The sequence below is a fragment of the Scyliorhinus canicula genome, chromosome 2 (genome assembly GCF_902713615.1).
Source record: "Scyliorhinus canicula chromosome 2, sScyCan1.1, whole genome shotgun sequence".
Lineage (NCBI taxonomy): Eukaryota > Metazoa > Chordata > Chondrichthyes > Carcharhiniformes > Scyliorhinidae > Scyliorhinus > Scyliorhinus canicula.
The window spans coordinates 65,294,919-65,316,682 of record NC_052147.1 but is presented as its reverse complement, the minus strand read 5'-3'; the positions used below and the strand labels follow the sequence as shown (position 1 = coordinate 65,316,682).

The window sequence follows — 21,764 nt, the reverse complement described above, 5'->3', positions numbered from 1 at the left end:
GCTATTTTACTTTGAAGTGAATATTCATGAGATTTGCAGGAAATTTAAGTGAATTTGGACAGAAGAGTTAGTGTGAGATATTCACATATTCTTGGGTCTGACTATCAGACTGCTCCACAGAGGAAAACAGCGTTATTTGTTTGGTGCCTAAGTTTCCTAAGGAGTGAGATTTTTGTTTAGGTTTGGCTAATATGTCAACATAACTTTCAACAGAATGCTTAAATGCAGTTAATACTTTGACATGTTTGTAATTGCCGCATAAATGTAAAAAATATTTATTTATTTTAGTTTACAGAAATATACTATCTGGTTCAGAATCAGAATGCATTAAATTTTGAAAAGAAAAACCAAGTTGATGAATTAAATCTGAAACTGACCAAGTTGAACCAGAATCTATCAGTTCAGGAAGAGGTAAGACTTAAAACATCATTAATGCAAATGCAAAAACCAGAAATAAAAACAAAAACAAAAATGCTGGTAGCTATCTGCAAATACAAATAAAAATCAAAACGCGTTGCTGAGGGTGGAGGCAGAGGTTAAGGTCTGAAATTGTTGAACTCACTGTTGAGCCTGGAAGGCTATGAAATGCCGAAGTGAAAGATGAGGAGCTGGATTCTCCGCTGTCGGGATTTTCCGTTACGCTGGCAACTTGGGGATTTCCAGACAGCATGGAACTGGCAGTGAGAAACCCCATTGGCTGGTTGGCGAGAAATATGGGGCGCGATTCTCCGCACCCGCGGAAAATTGCGAAGTCGGCCGTGAAAACGGCCGACTTTTGCGACGGCCCGACATGGCCCCGTTCCTGACGTATTCACTTCCGGGAAATGGGCTAGGAACGGGGCCGCGTCAATCACGTGCGCGATGATGCTGGAACGTGACTACGACATGAACACGCCCACGCGCCAGGCCTGGCGTGAGGTGGCTTCTGCCGTCAGTGCTGTGGGGCAGACTCCTCATTCTGCAGAGCGATGTCGGAAGAAGATGCACAACCTCACCAGGGCTGCCAGGGTAAGTGCCAAGAGGGTGCCCCCGGGTCATAACCATCCCTCCCCCCTTTACTTAATCACCCACCTCGCCCCGCCCTGGCACGGGGAGTGGAGGGGGATTGGGGCAGAGTGAGTTGAGGGTGGTTCACAAAGTAGTCACAGACCCAGCGCTCTGGCCCCTGTGGAGAGATACAATGGTCTTATTACAACTTGACCCCCAAACTGTGCCAGTATCTGAACGGACTGCTGATACCTGCCGTATTGTAATGATCTACCTATGCCCCCTCCCCCAACAGGACAAGACCGCTCACAGCACTCGTGAGCGGAACAAGACTGGAGGGGGTTCGCCCATCCTGCAACCCCTCACCACGTTTGAGCAGAGGGCACTGGACCTTGTTGGGGGATCTGCCACCCAGAAGATCGCGCAATGCGAGGTTGGCGGAGCTGCAACAAGTGAGACAACCCTGCATGACAAACACCCCCCCCCTTCCCCATCCTCTGTCCCTTCACACATCCTGCCCACTTGGACACCTCCCCCATCCTATGTCCCTTCACACACCCTGCCCACTTGGACACCTCCCCCATCCTCTGTCCCTTCACACCCTTCCCACTGGCACACCTCCCCCATCCTCTGTCCCTTCACACCCTGCCCACTTGAACACCTCCCCCATCCTCTGTCCCTTCACACACCCTGCCCACTTGGACACCTTCCCCATCCTCTGTCCCTTCACATCCTGCCCACTGGAACACCTCCCCCATCCTCTGTCCCTTCACACACCCTGCCCACTTGGACACCTCCCCCATCCTCTGTCCCTTCACACACCCTGCCCACTTGGACACCTCCCCCATCCTCTGTCCCTTCACATCCTGCCCACTGGAACACCTCCCCCATCCTCTGTCCCTTCACACACCCTGCCCACTTGGACACCTCCCCCATCCTCTGTCCCTTCACATCCTGCCCACTGGAACACCTCCCCCATCCTCTGTCCCTTCACACACCCTGCCCACTTGGACACCTCCCCCATCCTCTGTCCCTTCACACCCTGCCCACTGGAACACCTCCCCCATCCTCTGTTCCTTCACACCCTGCCCACTGGGACCGTCCAGCGCCCGGCCGAGCGTCTCTAAATAACCCGTTTCATTCTCTTCCCTAGGACGTGTTGCCGAACGACCAGGGCCGTCTGCCTCCAGGCGGACACAGGCATCTGCCCCCACCTCACCCAGGGCTGCAAGACAGAGGTTACCCGATCAGCGGGGAGTCCCATCCTCCCCAACCGAATCTGTGGAGCAGGACGCCCAGAGGGCAGCGAGAGGGCAAGAGAGAGAAATGGCCCGCAAACGCCCTGCGGCCTCTCCGCCGGCCGATGACATAGAGGAGGCGTCCACCCAAGACGACCTCGAGCTTGCGGCACAGCTATCTCCCACACCATCCACCATCCCAGAGACACTCACCTGTTGGCCTATTTAGTGATGAGGCTCCTGGGTCACAGTCTGGGTCGCACATCACAGCTGAGCAGGTATAGCAGGTGGAGGTCGGAGCAGCCGAGGGCCCGGACTGGCGGAGGGCAGGCCAGGCCCAGCATCCAGCTAGCTCCCAGACGTTTTCCGAGTTCCTGGAGTTTCTCAACCCACCCGCCCAGCCGATGCATCAAGAAACCCAGGGACACAATGACGGGATGAGGGCTGTCTTCCAGACTCTGCAGACGCTGTTAGAGGAGTCGAACCGCGTCCAGGAGCAGGGAGTGGTGCCGCTCATGGCAGCAACCCAGGCCGACACCGCACGGGTGGCATCCGCGGTGGAGGCAATGGGTCAGGTTATGCAAGGCGTTGGACTTAATGTGCACGCGTCATCCTCGGCCCTGGACAGGGTAGCCCTCTCACAGGCTGCAATGCGCCAGAGCCAACACGACATTGCCCGTGCGCTGCGGGCCTTGGCCGAGTCTCAGCAGGTCATGGCCCAGTCGCAGCACGCCATGGCACAGTCACAGCAGTCGATTGCACAGTCCCAGCAGTCAGTCGCGGAGAGCATCAACCGCCTGACACGTGCTGGATGGCGTCGTGCACTCACAGGTTGAGATCGTACAGTCCCTGGCGGGAATGTCTAACTCCCTGGACTCCGTCTCTGCAAACCTTCGGATCCTGGTGGATACCGTTGCAGGCCTCCAGGACTGGCAGCGCCAGGTGTCGGTGGCGCGACGGGGCACCTCCCCGCTCGCAGCTCTGTCCCAAAATGAGGCCCGGGCGCCACCGGGCTCCCCGAGGGAGGAGGAGGTTTCGGGGCCCATCCCATTAACTCCATCACGGGACGTCCCAGAATTCTCGGCCTCCCCCCGTCCCATCCGTGGTGCATCGGGTGGGCAGCAGGCAGAGCAGGGTGGCACAACGTCACCCGAGATGCCCAAAGAGCACCCTGGCCCATCAAGGCCGGGTCGCCCCAGGTAACGCTTGCCGAAGGAGAAACGAGTCGAAAGGGACGATTCGCAGCAGTCCTCCTCCACTCCTGCTGTATCATCTGGGGAATCACTTAGACGTAGTGGTAGGGCCCGTAAGGCAACAAAGAGAGGCACTGTGTAAGTTGGCATGGGTGAAGGGCACAGTTTAGTTGTAGGGGCTAGGGCACCTGTAAATTATTGTTAAAATTAAACGCACTGTTCCACCTTACTTGTAATACCGTGTGATTGTTCCACAGCCACAGGAATCGTGATGGGGACCGACTGTCGCTGGGGTTGACGAGCGGTGAAACTTCGGTGCCGGGTGTGTAGTCCCTGCCCCTCCCCCACCCCCTCCCACAGCTAGCCCATGCGGGCACGTGATGGAGTGTCCGCGATGAACTCAGTGGCCACCAAGGTGGATGGTTCAGCTATTGCCATGCATCAGACTCTCTCTAACAATTCTGAGCTCACAGCTCATCGCAGAGCGGGCTGTCATCATTCCACATGGCACTGATCACACCCGCTGACACAGCCATCAATGTTGTGCCATACCGTCTGGACCCAGTGGTAAGGGTGATGTCGAAGTGGAGCAGTGTACACTGAGAGGGGGTGTGGGTGGGGTTGTGGTGGTGGCAGTTGTGTGTTGACCCTCTACACGACTAGCGATGCAGGTGGCGGTTTGGTGTTCAGCGGGGACGTCGCATGCGACGCGTGAACCGTGCTGCCACCAAGGTGTCGCGTGCCCGCCGTCCTCGCCGGGTCCGTCGTGCCGCCTCCTGGACATCACCAGCACCTGGGTCATGTCTGCGTGCTGCGCCCGCCACTCCGCCAGCCTCCTCCTCCTTCTGCTCCTCCCTCTCCTCCTCCTCCTCCTCTGTGCTGGCACCACTGCCACTGGCTTCTCCCTCCGCCTCCTGCAGCAGGTCATCTCCCCTCTGCATCGCGATGTTGTGCAGCGCACAGCAGACCACAACAATGCGAGCGACCCTGTCGGGCTGGTACTGCAGGGCCCCTCCAGAGCGGTCCAGGCACCTGAATCTCATCTTCAGGAGGCCAAGGCAGCGCTCCACCACACCCCTGGTTGCTGCATGGGCCTCGTTGTATCGGGTTTCCGCATTGGTCGGAGGCCTCCGTATAGCCGTCATCAGCCAAGACCTCAGCGGATAACCCCTGTCGCCTAGCAACCAGCCCCTCAGCCGGGGTGGACGTCCCTCAAACATCGCAGGGATGTACGCCAGTATGTAGGAGTCATGCACACTCCCTGGGAACCTTGCACAGACGTTCATGAACGTCATGTGGGTGTCGCATACCACCTGGATATTCATGGAGTATGTCCCGGCATGCCATGGCATGGTGGCAGACATTTTGTAACCGGGGTTGGACAAGTCACTCGCTCACTCTCTCCCTACCTCCCCCACTCCCCCCTCAGTCTCCCCCACTCCCCCCTCAGTCTCCCCCACTCCCCCCTCAGTCTCCCCACTCCCCCCTCAGTCTCCCCCACTCCCCCCTCAGTCTTCCCCACTCCCCCCTCAGTCGCCCCCACTCCCCCCTCAGTCTCCCATACTCCCCCCTCCGTCTCCCCCACCCCCCCTCAGTCTCCCCCACTCCCGCCTCAGTCTCCCCCACTCCCCCCAGCTCTGGACCCCCTCCCGTTCTCGGGGATGCCTTCCCCGTTGTGGGCAGACTCCAGCAGTGCGCTGAGCTGTGTGCTGAGCGGTGCGCTCACCTCCTCGAAGCTCTCGTCAGCCAGCACGACTTATTAACGAACTTCAAAAGTTGGCCGGCGTGAAAACATGGCGTGACGACGCCGGGACTTCGGCCCATCCGGGCCGGAGAATAGCGGGGGGCCAATAAGTCGGGATTCTGGTCATGTCGGGGGGTCGTTCGAGGCCTTTGCCGGGAATGCCGACGTGTAGTTTGTGCGGGGTTCGGAGAATAGCGGGAGGGCGTCGGACCAGCGTCGCCGTGAAAATATGCGCGGCCCGTTATTCTCCGAACCGGCGTGAGAGCGGAGAATCGCGCCCCTGGTGTGGCAGGACAGAGAAGCCTGCCTGAGATATGGTTTGGCAAACATATATCGAACTTCTTTGGAACCATGTATGAGGCTAAGTTCAGAGTGGCAATGGACAGGAGAACTGTAGTGGAAGCTCTAGTTCATGTCTGCGAACTGAACAAAGTGTTGCTGACCTCCACTGAGTCTCCTTGGCCTATTTATCGCTCTCTCTCTCTCTCTGATATTTTCCGATGGATTATCCAATACCAACAAGACAATCTGATGAAATAATAGTAGCAGCGGCATTTTAAAAATATCTCTTGAGCTATCAATCAGACAAATATACAAATAAGATACAGAAAATGCTTATATTTGAATGAAATAGCTCAGCCTCTCCTCTGAATACCTGGCTAGACAAATATGACATGAGAGCAAGATGGCGAGTTAAAATAACAAGCAAGGGTTATGCTTTTAGATTGAATGGAGGTGATTGGCAAAAATGGTCTCCCCAATGAAAAGCAGACTGCAATGTGAGCAATAATACACTATATTGGGATGGATACAATTGGATGTGGCACAAAGTGCAGTCAGGGTAGCTGTGGCAGCTTTGACAAAGGGTCATCTGGACTCAGAACGTTAGCTCTTATCTCTCCCTACAGATGCTGTCAGACCTGCTGAGATTTTCCAGCATTTTCTCTTTGGTTTCAGATTCCACCATCTGCAGTTAGTTTCTTTTATTTTTTAGTACACAACGCTGAATTGTTATAAGTACATAAAAAGCATTGAGAAGGTGGTGATAAGCCACTTTGTTGAACCACTGCAGTCTGTCTGGTGTAGGTATACCTAGAGTGCTATTAAAAAGGGAGTTTCAGAATTTTAACCTGCCAACAGTGAAGGAATAAGAACATAAGAACTAGGAGCAGGAGTAGGCCATCTGGCCCCTCGAGCCTGCTCCGCCATTCAATGAGATCATGGCTGATCTTTTGTGGACTCAGCTCCACATTTTTACGGCCCGAACACCATAACCCTTAATCCCTTTATTCTTCAAAAAACTATCTATCTTTACCTTAAAAACACTTAATGAAAGAGCCTCAACTGCTTCACTGGGCAAGGAATTCCATAGATTCACAAGCCTTTGGGTGAAAAAGTTCCTGCTAAACTCAGTCCGAAATCTACTTCCCCTTATTTTGAGGCTATGTCCCCTAGTTCTGCTTTCACCCGCCAGTGGAAACAACCTTCCCGCATCTATCCCATCTATTCCCTTCATAATTTTAAATGTTTCTATAAGATCTCCCCTCATCCTTCTAAATTCCAACGAGTACAGTCCCAGTCTACTCAACCTCTCCTCGTAATCCAACCCCTTCAGCTCTGGGATTAACCTAGTGAATCTCCTCTGCACACCCTCCAGTGCCAGTACATCCTTTCTCAAGTAAGGAGACCAAAACTGAAAACAATACTCCAGGTGTGGCCTCACTAACACCTTATACAATTGCAGCATAACCTCCCTAGTCTTAAACTCCATCCCTCTAGCAATGAAGGACAAAATTCCATTTGCCTTCTTAATCACCTGTTGCACCTGTAAACCAACTTTCTGTGACTCATGCACTAGCACACCCAGGTCTCTCTGCACAGCAGCATGCTTTAATATTTTATCGTTTAAATAATAATCCCGTTTGCTGTTATTCCTACCAAAATGGATAACCTCACATTTGTCAACATTGTATTCCATCTGCCAGACCCTAGCCCATTCACTTAACCTATCCAAATCCCTCTGCAGACTTCCAGTATCCTCTGCACTTTTCGCTTTACCACTCATCTTAGTGTCATTTGCAAACTTGGACACAGTGCCCTTGGTCCCCAACTCCAAATCATCTATGTAAATTGTGAATAATTGTGGGCCCAACACGGATCCCTGAGGGACACGACTAGCTACTGATTGCCAACTAGAGAAACACCCATTAATCCCCACTCTTTGCTTTCTATTAATTAACCAATCCTCTATCCATGCTACGACTTTACCCTTAATGCCATGCATCTTTATCTTATGCAGCAACCTTTTGTGTGGCACCTTGTCAAAGGCTTTCTTGAAATCCAGATGTACCACATCCATTGGCTCCCCGTTATCTACTGCACTGGTAATGTCCTCAAACAATTCCACTAAATTAGTTAGGCACGACCTGCCCTTTATGAACCCATGCTGCGTCTGCCCAATGGGACAATTTCTATCCAGATGCCTCGTTATTTCTTCCTTGATGATAGATTCCAGCATCTTCCTTACTACCGAAGTTAAGTGAACTGGCCTATAATTTCCTGCTGTCTGCCTACCTCCTTTTTTAAACAGTGGTGTCACGTTTGCTAATTTCCAATCCACCGGGACCACCTCAGAGTCTAGTGAATTTTGGTAAATCATCACTAGTGCATCTGCAATTTCCCTAGCCATCTCTTTTAGCACTCTGGGATGCATTCCATCGGGGCCAGGAGACTTGTCTACCTTTAGCCCCATTAGCTTGCCCATCACTACCTCCTTAGTGATAACAATCCTCTCAAGGTCCTCATCTGTCATAGACTCATTTCTATCAGTTACTGGCATGTTATTTGTGTCTTCCACTGTGAAGACCGACCCAAAAAACCTGTTCAGTTCCTCAGCCATTTCCTCATCTCCCATTATTAAAACTCCCTTCTCACCCTCTAAAGGACCAATATTTACCTTAGCCACTCTTTTTTGTTTTATATATCTGTAAAAACTTTTACTGTCTGTTTTTATATTCTGAGCAAGTTTACTCTCTTACTCTATCTTACTCTTCTTTATAGCTTTTTTAGTAGCTTTCTGTTGCCCCTAAAGATTTCCCAGTCCTCTAGTCTCCCACCAATGATGATATAGTACAACATAAGGATGCAGCGTAGCTTGAAGGGGAACGTGCTGTTGTTGGTGTTTTCATATGGCTGCTGCGAGATGCTCCAATATATTTTATGCATGGTACACATTGCTGCCATGCATTCATGACTGAGAAAGTGAACATTTAAGGTGGTGAATCAGGTGCCGACGAAGTGGGCGAGGATGGTTTTGAGCTTCTTGCGTGTCATTGGAGCTGCACTTATCCAAGTGGATAGAATGTCATCACACTCCTGGTTTGTGCCTTGTTGATGGTTAACAAGCTTTGGAAAGTCAGATGTGTTACTCACTGCAAAATTCTCAGACCTGACCTGTTTTTGTAGACACCAGATTTATTTATTTATAAATCTGGTCCAGTTCAGTTTCTTATCAATAAAATATAATATAATCTTTATTTTCACAAGTAGGCTTGGTACACTACAATGAAGTTACTATGGAAAGCCCCTAGTCGCCACATTCCAGCTCCTGTTCGGGTGCACTGAGGGAAAATTCAGAATGTCCAAATTGCGTAACAGCACATCTTTCAGGACTTGTGGGAGGAAACCAGAGCACCCGGAGGAAACCCACGCAGACACGGGGAGAATGTGCAGACTCCACACAGAGTGACCCAAGCCGGAATCGAACCTGGGACCCTGGAGCTGTGAAGCAACAGTGCTACCCACTGTGCTACCATACTGCCCAATGTCAATTTAACCCCTCAGGATGTTGATGGTAAGAGATTCAGTGATGATAATGCCTTTTAATATCAAGATGAGATGGTTACATTTCACTTGCTGGAGATGATCATTGACTGGCACTTGTTGCTTTTCACAAATGTTGCTTTTCACTTATCAGCCGAAGCCTGAATATTGTTCAGGTCTTGCTGCATATTGGCATAAACTGCTTCAGTATCTGAGGAGTTGTGAATGGTACTGAGCATTGTGCAATCATCAGGAAACATAATTCCTGAACTTATCATTAATGAAGCACCTGACGATTCTTGGGCCTATGACACTACACTGAGGAACTCCTGCAACCTGCGGCTGAGATGATTGACTTCAGACAACCACCAACGTCTTCCTTTGTCCTAGGTATGCCTCTAGCCAGTAAAGTTTCCCTGATTCCCATTGACTTCAATTTTTGTTAGGTTTCCTTAATGCCATTTTTGATTAAACGTTGCCTTAATGGATAGCCGCTCTCACCGCACCTCTTGAATTCAACATTTTTGTCCATTTTTGGACCAGAGCTAATCTAAGGTCAGGAGCCGAGCAGCCCAGATGGAACCCAACTGAACATCGATGAGCAGGTTATTGGTGTATAAGTGACTGAGAAGGCAAAGATTTGCCTGCTTTTTGGGTATGCATCGGTATCATTCAAATGTTTCATTTTTCTTCAGAGAGCATTGCCATTCAAAGTGCTTTATCATCTCATCAGAGCCTTTGCTTTCCTCTTCGCTGTCGAAGGTGAAGGTATTGTATATTTCTATTGCTTGAGGACCTGCCATCATGAGCAGCAACACAATCCGCCTCTCATCAGACTGTGTCTGCAGGCCAAGGGCTGCATTATAGAGCCTAAATTGCTGCTTCAACACATGCCAGTTTTCATCTACATTACCCGAGGCTTGAAGCTGGTGGGATGCCTTTAAACCTTCCATATCTAACTTCACAGTCCTTTGTTGTGTTGAGTTGCAGATGGACGTAGTTCACCAGATCGGTGAAAGAATTTTCTCTTTCCATTCTTCAGCCTAATTCACCCCGTCTTCTCCATTGTTATCTTTAAGGGTTCTGCACTTCTGATACCATATTGTGTTCTGTGATGCAACTGTTGTAATGATGTACACAGAACATCTAGTTGTTTAACTAGAAAGATGATTTATTAACAAACACGTGGAAAGATAACACAGGGGGCTGGATTCTCTGCACCCTTGCGGTGCGGGGGGGCGGAGAATCCATGTTCCCGCAAGAAATCGGACTGCCGCCGGTTCCCCAATCTGCGGGCCCCAAAAAGCAGCATACTCCCCATGGGACCTACCTGGGGCGATTGCCAGAGGCCCGCTCAGCCATTCTCCGCCCCCGAGTTGCCGAAGACCCGACGGCGCGGAACTAATGTGCTCCAGCCGGTCGGGATACTCGCGTGGCGGCTGCGGACCCAGTCCACGGCTGTCCTGGTCAGGGGCGGGCCGATTGGAGGCCAGGTTGGGCCTTATAGGCAGCCGGGGAATGTTTGTGTGGGGGTTGAGGGTCAGGCACCCAGCCGATTGGGGGGGGTCTCTTTTGTGGGCCTAGTTCCGGAGTCCAAGTCCGCCGCCAAGGCCGCCACCGCACGCATGCATGGCCACTGACCCTGAAGTCCACCAGCTGTGTGGAGGTCGCATTGCTAACTATGTACAGGCATATCACCACAAAATGGATATTCGTCTTATTAATTAATCCTGTTCACCACAATTGTCTAGATTCAAAAAATTATAATTGAATGAAAGAATTTACAATTTGTTACATATATCATGGTGCATTCTATTTCTATAAGAATAAAATTTAAAATAATTTAATACTAAAAATGCAATGTATATTTAATGTGTTGCCTTTAATATTGTAAAATATTTGAATTAGATATGAATCTACGAAGAAGGACGTTGCGAAAAGTAAAAATAGGGAGTTGGATTGTGTAGAAGCTTTTAAAGGTGACGAGGGAAAAGGCAAGGTCAATAACTGTGAAAGAGCATTACGCAAGGTCAAGGTTGCTCTGACACAAGTGACCAAGTGGGAGTAGGGAGAGTCCAGAGTTGTCTCGCTAGAGGCAGTAAAGAACAGCAAGCTGGGAAGTAGCAATTAAGGCTGCTTTTGGGAACTAGTCCATTTTTATTTTTAATTTAATTTTTGAAACATAATGAGGATCTGATATTTTCACATTTATACGTCAATTTGTATTTGATAAGAGAATGAATTTTGATTTTAATCAATGCACTTAACTTTATGTTCTCCCAAATTTTACAGATAAATGCGCTGTTAAAAGCTCAAAATAAAACTCTGGAAAGGGAAGAAAACAATCTTCAAACAAAATTCATTGAAGAATCAAAAATAGCTGGCGAACTAGAGACTCGGAAGTAAAACAAAACTCCATTACATAAGTATTCTTTGCCCGCTGATTATAACATGACACATATATGTTTGTTCAGAATTAATAATAATATAATAATAATCTTTATTGCCACAAGTAAGCTTACATTAACACTGCTATGAAGTTAATGTGAAAAGTCAATGCTGAAAGTAATTTTTTCATTGATGCTGGGAAAGGAGTGAATCAGAGGGAGAGGGGCCAAAATAGAAGGATGATAAGACCATAAGACATAGGAGCAGAATTAGGCCACTCGACCCATCAAGTCTGCTCAGCTATTCAATCATGGCTGATATTTTTATCCTCCCCATTCTCCTGCCTTCTCCCCATATCAATCAATAACCTATCTATCTCTGTCTTGAAGACACTCAGTGATTTGGCCTCCACAGCCTTCTGCGGCAGAGAGTTCCACAGATACACCACCCTCTGGCTGAAGAAATTCCTCCTCACCTCTGTTCTGAAGGATCATCCCTTTAGTCTGTGATTGTGTCCTCTGGTTCTAGTTCTCCTACAAGTAGACACATCCTCTCCATGTTCACTCTATCCAGCCCTCGCTATATCCTGTAAGTTTCAATAAGATCCCCCTGCATCCTTCTAAACTCCAATGATACATTCCAGCGATCATTCTTGTGAACCTCCTCTGGACCCTTTCCAATGCCAGAACATCCTTCCTTAGATCTAGGGCCCTCAGCTGCTCACAATACTCCAAGTGGGGTCTGACCAGAGCCTTCTCCAGCCTCAGAAGTACATCCCTGGTCTTGTATTCTCGCCGTTTCAACATGAATGCTAACACTGTATTTGCCTTCCTAACTGCTGCCTGAATCTGCACGTTAACCTTTAGATGAATGGATGATGAAGAATGAGAGAGATAAGAATAATGGAGGGAGGAAGAAGATGAAGGGTGGGAATAATATTTCCTTTAAGGTGTGCGACTGCCGTGCAACACGGTGGCGCCGTGGTCCCAGGTTCGATTCCGGCCCTGGGTCACTGTCCGAGTGGTGTTTGCATGTGTTTTACCCCCACAACCCAAAGAATTGGAGGATAGGTGGATTGGCCATGCTAAATGGCCCCTAAATTAGAAAAATTGAATTGGGTACTCTAAATTTATTTTTTAAATTTAAAAATTTTAAATAAGATGCGTGACTGCACAGCAACTCAAAGGTTCTTGCGCAGGCTGTGCATACGTTGAGCCCTTTAAGTTACCAAATGTATGCAGCTCTGAAAAATAACTTAATAACTTTAAGTATGTTACTTGTGCTTTTTTTTATTTTCAATAGACAGAATATTATGGATGAATTAAGTAACCTCATTGCTGATTTACGAAGAAAGGCTGCAGATTTCCGCGCAAGAATCCAACAGGTTGGAACATCTAATGTATTAGAATAAAGATGCTGTAATCCAGTCCAGAATACTTGGTATAAGTCATTTCTGAAATTTAAAATTTTCTGGATTATAGAATAATTTTAGAATGACTAACCACAATTCTGTGAACTGGAAAACATCATAGATACAAATATTTACCTAAAACATTAAGTAGTGATAAAACAATAAAAGCAGTAATAATTTTTTTTTACTTATCCAAATAATATGTTTCCATTCCCAAAGTACTGTACTATAACTATGTATGGATTTGCTCAAAATATTTTCAGATAAATGGGGCTGACGATTACAGGAGGGTGGCTGGGTGGGGGCAGATTGCGCCCTACCTTCCTCAGAAGCAAAATCAGCATGGAGTCAACCTGCCCCACACATGCCAGTCCCACAGTCATAAAGCGCTTCAGGCAGGCAGAGCAGAGTGGGACTTCCATTCCTCACTCAAGAGGAATTCCTGTCCTTGGGAGCTGTTGCCCAATCCGTTAGGGCACCAATGGGCACTACTGGGACTGCAATGAGGAAGCAAATCAAGACCCATTAGATCCACGGAAATAAATAAGTTCTGATCTTAGACGGGAGGGTTTGGACATGTTAGGGAGGAGGGGCGAAGGGGGAGGTGTTTTTAAAGCAGCAGGAAGGTAGAAAGAATGGGATTTTCTATCTTAATAGAGGGGGCACCTCCCAATCTGCAAAGGGAAGCCCCCAGAGATAGAAACCCTTGTTCCTTCCCAACCTTGGGAGACTTTTTAAATTGGGCTGCCCATAACCATGTTATGATGTGAGCAGTTTATTATTGAATCACACACACACCGCATTGTGAGGTTGAGCTCAGGGGTGGGTGGGAATGTGCCCTATTTCATGTGTTCCACTCACCAATAGCACAGCCAGTGAGGAACATAAAATGTATCCCAGGTAATCCGTACCATAGATTTCTGGACTGGAGTATTTTGATAGTATCCACATTATCATATGCTTCTGAGATAAAAACAAAAACACTAAATGCTGTAATTCTGGAATAGCAACTTAAGTGCTTGGAAATCCACACTTCCAACAGTATTTGAAATGGAAGACAGTTTAATGTTTCAAGTGGGGAGTCTTTGGCAGACCCATTCAGCAGAGAAACCCAAACTGATAACTTTTTTCTCTCAGATCTGTTGCATATTTCCAACCTTATTTGTTCTTGTTTAATTTATTTGACTTTGTTTGTGAATTCAGTTTGTTACTTTTTCTGTTTGATATAGTGCTAATATACTAACATTTGAGCTCGGAGATCTGTGTTCAATCTAGTTGATATACATGGAATATAGGGGAGGTGGAATTTCCCCCCCCTGTTTTTGGCGGACAGGAATGGCGGAGGGGCAGTAAGCTTTGCGCATGAGCAGTGGGAGAGAGGCCACATGCGGAATGAGACCACAGGCAGAGTGAGGTTTAAGCTTTAAACTTGGGAATTTGAAGCCAAGCAGGGATTGAATTGTAACAAGGACAATCAAAGAAGGGCCATTGAAAATTGAAGTTAATCTAACTCGTCGGCAGGGAGAGGAGTTGATGCGAACTCGGGGATGAGGAGTTTCAGAACAGTTGATACCTGCTGGGTATCAGGGACTGGGGAAAAAAACGGAAAAGTACATCACAGTAAAGCTGTGATCTGATTGGCTGGTTGGGAATCTGTTCAAAATTTGAAAAATGAGTATGAACTAAGTTACGGAGTAACTAGGAAATTAGTGCATTTCACATTTAATATTTATCGGAGAAATCTAGCTCAAGGGACCATATAGTTAATTTTAAGTTAAATTTAATAAGTATTGATTTTAACATAATTAATTAATTAGTACTAAATTTAATAACTTTTTTTGACTCAATAAATTAATGTTAGATATATCAGTCAGCAGGGTTCAGTGCTCTCACTGTGAGATAGAACATAGAACAGTACAGCACAGAACAGGCCCTTCGGCCCTCGATGTTGTGCCGAGCAATGATCACCCCACTCAAACCCACGTATCCACCCTATACCCGTAACCCAACAACCCATCCCTTAACCTTACTTTTTAGGACACTACGGGCAATTTAGCATGGCCAATCCACCTAACCCGCACATCTTTGGACTGTGGGAGGAAACCGAAGCACCCGGAGAAAACCCACGCACACATGGGGAGGACGTGCAGACTCCGCACAGACAGTGACCCAGCCGGGAATCGAACTTGGGACCCTGGCCTAACCACTATGCTACCGTGCTGCCCCATGTGTCCCAGATGTGGGAGGTTCATGACACTTCCAGCTTTCCAGATGACTACATCTGCAGGAAGTGTATCCAATGGCAGCTCCTCACTGAGTTCAGTTGGAACAGCAGTTGGATGCACTTAAGAGCATTTAGATGGCGGAAAGTATCATAGACAGGTGTTATAGAGACGTGGTCACACCCAAGGTGTTGGCAGACAGATGGGTGTCTGCTAGAAAGAGCAGACAGTCAGTGCAGGAATCAACCATGGCTGTCCCCCCCTCTAACAAAGATACCGGGCGCAATTCTCCGCACTCACGACGGTGCGGAGAATAGCGGGGGTCGTAAATTTTTACGGCCACGCTAGTCTGACGCCCTCCCGCTATTCATCCCCCCCCCCCCACGCCCGACTCCCGACACGAATCGCTGCCGCCGTTTTTTTACGACGAGCAGCGATTCTCAGCTGGCCGATGGGCCGAAGTCCAAGCCCTTTACGGCCGTTTTTACGAACGGCAAACACACCTGGTCTGGCCGTTCGTAAAAACGGCCGTAAAGTTCGGATATTGGCAACCATGGCACCGATTGGCACGGCAGAACCACGGCCGTGCCAAGGGTGCCATGGGCCCGCGATCGGTGGGCACCGATCGCGGGCAGCGGGTCCGATTCCCGCGCACTCTTTGTCCTTCCGCCGCCCCGCTGTATCAATTCACGGGGCGGCTGAGGGGCATCCCCGCCCGCGCATGCGCGGGTTTCGCGCAAATGCGCGATGACGTCATGTGACGCGTCAGCCGTCGCAAACTCTAGCAAGCGGGCTTAACGAAATTCGTTAAGCCCGCGATGCCGGAGTTCACGGCCGCGGCATACTAGCCCCGACCGGGGACCAGAATCGGTTCCCGGTCGGGGAGGTGGAGGCTGGCGTCAAACCCGCCCGTTTTTGACGCCAGCCTTACGATTTCTCCCTGTTTGGGAGAATCGCGCCCACCATTTTGGACACTGTTGGGGGGAATGGCCTAACGGAGGTTGAGTCTTGGGTTACACGACGATATAGACTGGATGGCCAAATTGGCAGAAAAGTGGCAGATAGGGGATTAACATTATATTCGTTACCGCTTATTGTTTATTGTTGGTGGGTGCAAATCTGGGAGAAAATGTGAAAAAGGAGGAGAATAAAAATATTTTTAAAAAAGAAAAGTGCCAGATAGAATTTAATCCTCAGAAGTGTGATGTGTTACACTTTGGAAAGAGCAATTTGACAAAGAAATATTCAATGAATGGCAGCACACTGGGAAGTCCTGAGGAAGAGAGAGACCTTGGCGTGTTTGTATTTGTGTTTGTGTGTGATCTCTGAAGGCAGAAGGGCAGGTTAATAGAGTGGTGAAAAAGGCCTATGGTACACTTGGCTTTTTCAATTGTGGCATAGATTGCAAAAGCAAGGAAGTCATGTTGGGAGTTATATAGAACATTGATGAGGCCACAGCTGGAGTACTGTGTGCAGTTCTGGTCGCCACATTATAGGAAAGATGTGATTGTACTGGAGCGGGTGCAGAGGTGTTTCACCAGGATGTTGCCTGGGATGGAACATTTTAGTTATCAAGAGAGGTTGGATAGGCTTGGGTGTTTTCGCTGGAGCAGAGAAGACTGAGGGACGATCTGATCGAGGTGCACAAGATTATGAGGCTCATGAACAGGGTGGATAGGGAACAGCTTTTCCCCTTATTTGAAGGGTTGGTGACGAGGGGCCACAAGTTCAAGGTGAAGGGTGGGAAGTTCAGGGGGGATCTGAGGATAAACAGAGTTCGGTGGTTGTCTGGAACGCACTGCCTGGGAGGTGGTAGAGGCAGGCAAGTTGCCTCACATCCTTCAAAAAGAACCTCGATGAGCACTTGGCACGTCTTCACATGGGATAAGTGCTGGTAATGCATTAGGATTGGCAGATCAGGTGCCTTTTATGTGGCAGTGCAGACTCGATGGCCCAAAGGGATGGGATTCCCACCATGCAATGATGGGAACTCCATTATAATACATTTAAATATATTTTTGGCAGAACTGGCGAACAGAGCACACCGGGGGTTCACAGGTGAGGACAGCCCCCAGTGGGGAGAGGGTCATGCCCAAGCAGTACCCTGGCACTGTCAGGAGATACTACTGTAGAGGGTCCATCCCTGGTGGGGGGATCTGTGGGGTCTATTTTTATTGTTCTGACATCGGGGTGCCAGCACAACATCGTGGGACCCATCTCCTTGATTTCTTTCATCTAAGTGTTTTAAAATATGGCAGAAATAGCAGACGGGCTATACTCTGCTTTTCCTGTCTGCATCGACACTTCAACAAAGAATATGAGAAAATTCCACTCTTGGTCTCTTTTCATACGAAAGTTATAATACGGAATGTATTTTGCCATTTTCAAACTGGACACTGAGGGATAATCTTTTTTTAAAATCAAAGAAATAAAAAAAACTTGAATAGACAAATATTTAAATATCTATAACCTAATTTAAGACCAGCTAAATCACATCTCCTCATGTGACCAGTGTTGTCTGTACATTATATGAGGGATGTAATATTGGATCTTAAATATTAATTTGTTCACGTGTGATTTTTTTTTCACCTTACTCCTCCACTCTTGCTGTACCGTCAGGGGAACCACCGAAACATACCGTTGGGCCCATAAGGCTAGAAAGTTAGACGCCAGTTAAGTTGTCACGGGTGCAGGGTACAGCTTAGTTAAAGGGACTGGAGCACAAACCTGTAAATATTTGTTCAGATTAAACTGTTACACCTGTCTCAGTGCTCTGTCAGATTGATCTGAGGTGTGGGCTGGTCTGTGCTGGCCAGAAATGTGGGAGGGAATGGGCGGACATTGTGGGTGGCCTGGACCCGAGCTTCCCCCGGCCCACCCCACAACTATCCCTACCACTGTCACCCCAGGGACTTTGGGACTGTGTGATGGAATGGCCAGATCCCATGCAGGGATCACTCAGATGGGCAGTGGAAAGTGCTACTGTGGGCAGGAGTCAGACGTTAACATGCAAAGGGGAGCGCCAGAGCTCATCATAGAGCGGGTTGTCATCTTCCTCCATCCCATGGACCAGGCTGTTACTGCCAACCCAGGGTCCACCACCCATAGTGCGGCAGGTATGTATCGCAGAGGGGTTGTAGACGGCGGGATGTGGCGGGGGCCAGTGAGGGTGTGTGGGGTGGGGTGCAGTGTTCGTGCCCCTGGCCAGTTCCCCCACCCCTAGTTGGTGAACCTGGATGCGATCAGAGTAACCTGTGCACATTGGCCTTGCCGCACATGTCGTGCTGCCTCCCGTGCCGGCCTCGGCCCCATATCCTACACATCCTCACCCACTTTTCTGGCCAGTATAGACCAGCCCACCCCCTCACACCCATCTGACAGAACAGTGAGACATGTCATCCTCCCGCATTCTCCCCATCAGACGTTCCTCCTCCTCCTCCAGATCGTCACCCCTCTACTGCATGATGCTGTGGAGGCCACAGCCGACCGCCACGATGCCGTCGGCCCTCTCAGCATCATACTGGAGGGCCCCTCCAAAGCAGTCCATGGACCTGAACCGCATCTTCAGGGGGCTGAAGCACAGTACGATCAGACTCCTGGTTGCTACATGGACATCGTTGCAGTGGTTCACGCATTGGTCTGTGGCCTCCGGATCGGTATCATCAGCCACGACCACAGCAGATAACCCTGGGTGGGGGGTAGGGGTGCATCTTGAACATGGCAGGAATCGTTGAATATGCCAGGACGAAGGCATCATGCTCGCTGCCCGGGTGTCAGGCGCAGAGATGAATGATGAGCAGCTGATGGTTATATATGCAGCTGATGGTCATATATTAGCTGCAAATTCAACAAGTGACTCTTTCCGTTTCTGTAGTGCGTCCTGTCATCTGCAGGTTCTCGTAGGAGGACATGCACCCCGTCGATCACCCCTTGAACCCGGGGCACCCTGTTGATGGCGGCGAACCCAGCCTCTCGGGCATCCTGGTAGTTCCGTCCATATTGAAATGGATGTATTGACCCACCTTGGCAGATAGGGCCTCTGTGATGGCATGGATGCACCTGTGCACCGAGGTCTTTGAGATCCCGGACAGATCCCCACTCGGAAGGACGCTTTCGCGTGCAAGTTCAGGCCGACTGTCACCATGCCAGCCACTGGGAACGCGTGTCCTCCCCCATACCCCGCGGTACCAGGTGTGCCATCATCTGGCAGACATGTCACACTGTCTCTTTGCTCAGCCAGAATCTTCGACCCACCTTAGACCCACCATGTGGGTGTCCCCTTCCCTTCCACCTTGAATGACAAATGGTGGAAGGGAAGGGGACACCCACATGGTGGGTGTCACTCTGCAGAACCAGGGTTTAAGGTGGGTGTTCAGTGGGGTGCGCAGCAAGGTGGCTGCCCTGCAGGCCGCGCAATGGCGATCCGGGATTGGACACTGCCTCAACATTGTGGGGTGTCATTCGGCCACTTAGCCTCTTCCCTGTCACCTCTCCCCCGGCCCTGGCAGGGCTCCCCCCACCTCCCATCCAGCCAGCCCAGTGTCCGGCCCTGCAGCCATATGTTCCTCCTCTCTGTGTCCTGCCTCCTCTCTCTCTCTCTCTCTCTCGCTCTCAACCCCTCATCAGCCACGACAGCGGTTTCACGATTTTTAAACGCCCAACTGAACTGCACCGTTGGGAATTTGGCCCATTGGAGGATAAGAATTGCGGAGTCCCTGGAGAATACTGGGTCGGGCTCGCCAATCATACGTAATCGGTGTTTACTTTACGTGCGTTCCAGACCGCATTGACGCTGCTGTCAAGGTGACGGAGAATTGCGATTTGGTGTCAAATCGGCGCCCGCTGCGATTTTGTCATCCGAGCCTATCCTCTGCCCAATCGCATTTCCCAATTTCGCCGTTAGCCAACGGAGAATCCAGCCCCTGATTTCTGCTAATTTTAGCTGATCTGGCAACACTGCACCTTAAAGCTTACCACAAATGTTTTAAAAGTGCAATAGCAGGAGTCTAGGAGCTACAGTGTCACTGGCCTTCAATATAATTATTTAATTAAGTTCACTGGGAACTCAAATGGGATAAGCATGGGAAGGCTCAGAAAGTGAAAACATGTTTGTAGATTTGAGGTTAGGGTGAAAAATGTGTCAAGAGAAACACTGAAATTCTGCCAATAATGGTGTGCAAATTTGAGGTGCATCACTCCTGGGATGAAAGAATTATCTTATGAGGAAAGGTTAGACCAGTTTGGTCTGTATTCACTGGAGTTTGGTAAAATGAGAGGTGATCTTTCAAGATAAGTGGCAAAAGGTGTAGAAGGGACATAAGGAAGAATGTTTTTATGCAGATAGTGGTGGAAGTCTGGATTCGCTGCCATAGTTGGTGGTCATGATGTAGATTCACCTGAAGAAGGAGCAGTGCTCCGAAAGCTAGTGTTTGAAACAAACCTGTTGGACTTTAACCTGGTGTTGTGAGTCTTCTTACTATAGTTGGTGGTGGAGGCAGAGACCCAAAACGCTTTTTAAAAAGTACCTGGATCTGCACCTCAAGTGCTCTAAGCAACAGGGCAACAGGGTTATGGACTGGGTGCAGGAAGGTGCTCGGCAGCGACCATCTCCAATAAGAGAGAATGTAATTTTTTCCCCTTTGCATTTAGCAGAATTATCTTCAGTAATTTCTGCATCAGCCCATTCTGGAGGTCACAATTAACTAGAAACTTAACTGGATCAACCATATAAATACTGTGACTACAAGAGCAGGTCAGAAGCTGGGAATTATATAGTGAGTAACTTACCTCCTAACTCCACAAAGCTTGTTCAAATTCTACAGGGCACAAGTCAGGAGTGTGATGGAAAACTCCCCATTTGCCTGAGTGAGCATTGTTTCAACAACACACAAGAAGCTTGACACTACCCTAGGCAAAACTGCCAGCTCGATCGACACCCTCATTCACCACCTTAAACATTCAGACTCGCAACGACCTGCAGTGTGTAACATCTGAAAGATGCACTGCAGCAACTCACCAAAGTTCCTTTGACATTACCTTCCAATCTGTACTTTCTACCACCTGGAAAAAAAAGGCAGCAGATACAAAGGAACTTCACCTCTCTCATGTTCCTCTCTAAATCACTAGCTTGGGACTGTATCATTCCTTCGTTGTTTCTGGAGCAAAATCCCGGAACTCCTTATCTAACAGCACCACGGGTGTGCCTCCACTGTCCAGACGGCAATGGTTTAAGAACATGATTCACCAACACCTTCTCAAGGACAGTTACTGTTAGCCTGTAAATACTAACCTTGCTCATGATGCTCACAACACTAGAACAAATCTGCAACATGTTCAGTTTTCGTTGCTGAATAAAATTGCTTAGGTGATAGATCAAATGTGATAGATTTTTTTAAAGAAGTTTTTGCACTCTACGTCAGATAAAGATTTCCTTTGAAAAGCTTCTGAATTGCATTGACCTTTGAATGATCTGGATTACTATGACCATTTGAGAAAGGCTTTTCTTTAATTCAGAGCAGAAAGGTCAGATGGGACTTAACACCATGCAATTCACGAAACATGAAACAACATAGACTGGAACAGTAGGTGATCAAATGAGCTGATTTTCTTTCCCTCTCGGTGATAATTAACAGGGTTTACAAAAAACATTCTTTCTGCTCTAATTTATATTCAAAAATATAATTTTTGCTGAATCAATTAGAGTTGTTTTCGGGGCGGCACAGTGGTTAGCATTGCTGTCTCATGGTGCCGAGGTCCCAG

At 48.7% G+C, this 21,764-nt stretch overlaps 1 protein-coding gene across 2 annotated transcripts in view; it reads left to right on the top strand.

Moving 5' to 3' along the window:
* Positions 1-21,764, top strand: part of ccdc175 (coiled-coil domain containing 175) — a 191,839-nt gene that overhangs the window by 31,674 nt on the left and 138,401 nt on the right. For both annotated transcript variants that reach the window (XM_038780307.1, XM_038780313.1), the window contains exons 5-7: positions 289-411; positions 11,277-11,386; positions 12,675-12,756. In XM_038780307.1, the coding sequence (XP_038636235.1) occupies positions 289-411; positions 11,277-11,386; positions 12,675-12,756 (315 nt within the window). The remainder of the gene's footprint in view (positions 1-288; positions 412-11,276; positions 11,387-12,674; positions 12,757-21,764) is intronic.